This window comes from Cariama cristata, unplaced genomic scaffold (assembly GCF_000690535.1).
Source record: "Cariama cristata isolate BGI_N322 unplaced genomic scaffold, ASM69053v1 scaffold24861, whole genome shotgun sequence".
Classification (NCBI taxonomy): Eukaryota; Metazoa; Chordata; class Aves; order Cariamiformes; family Cariamidae; genus Cariama; species Cariama cristata.
The window spans coordinates 13,867-14,087 of record NW_009597947.1 but is presented as its reverse complement, the minus strand read 5'-3'; the positions used below and the strand labels follow the sequence as shown (position 1 = coordinate 14,087).

Genomic DNA, 221 nt, shown 5'->3' with positions numbered 1-221 from the left:
ACAGCACAGGCAGTGCCACAGGCAGTGTGGGCACACCAGGGATGGGCGAGCAGAGTCACAGTCCCCGGCCCCTCTCACCTGCTTGCTCCAGGAGGGCACAGCGCTGGCTCTCAGCCCCATCGCGCACCTCGCCGTCCCCCGGGGAGCCCAGGGACAGGGGCGGGGGCTCCACCGGAGGTGCCGTGCCCCCCACCTCCACATCAGCCGCAGCTTCTTCCGCA

The 221-nt window shown here is 71.0% G+C and overlaps 1 protein-coding gene across 1 annotated transcript in view; it reads right to left on the bottom strand.

Moving 5' to 3' along the window:
- The window catches only part of PPARGC1B (peroxisome proliferator-activated receptor gamma, coactivator 1 beta), a gene marked incomplete at its 5' end in the record, with an annotated part of 12,353 nt that overhangs the window by 5,268 nt on the left and 6,864 nt on the right, over nt 1-221 (bottom strand). The window contains 1 exon segment of the mRNA XM_009709107.1: nt 79-213. Within this exon segment, the coding sequence (XP_009707409.1) occupies nt 79-213 (135 nt within the window).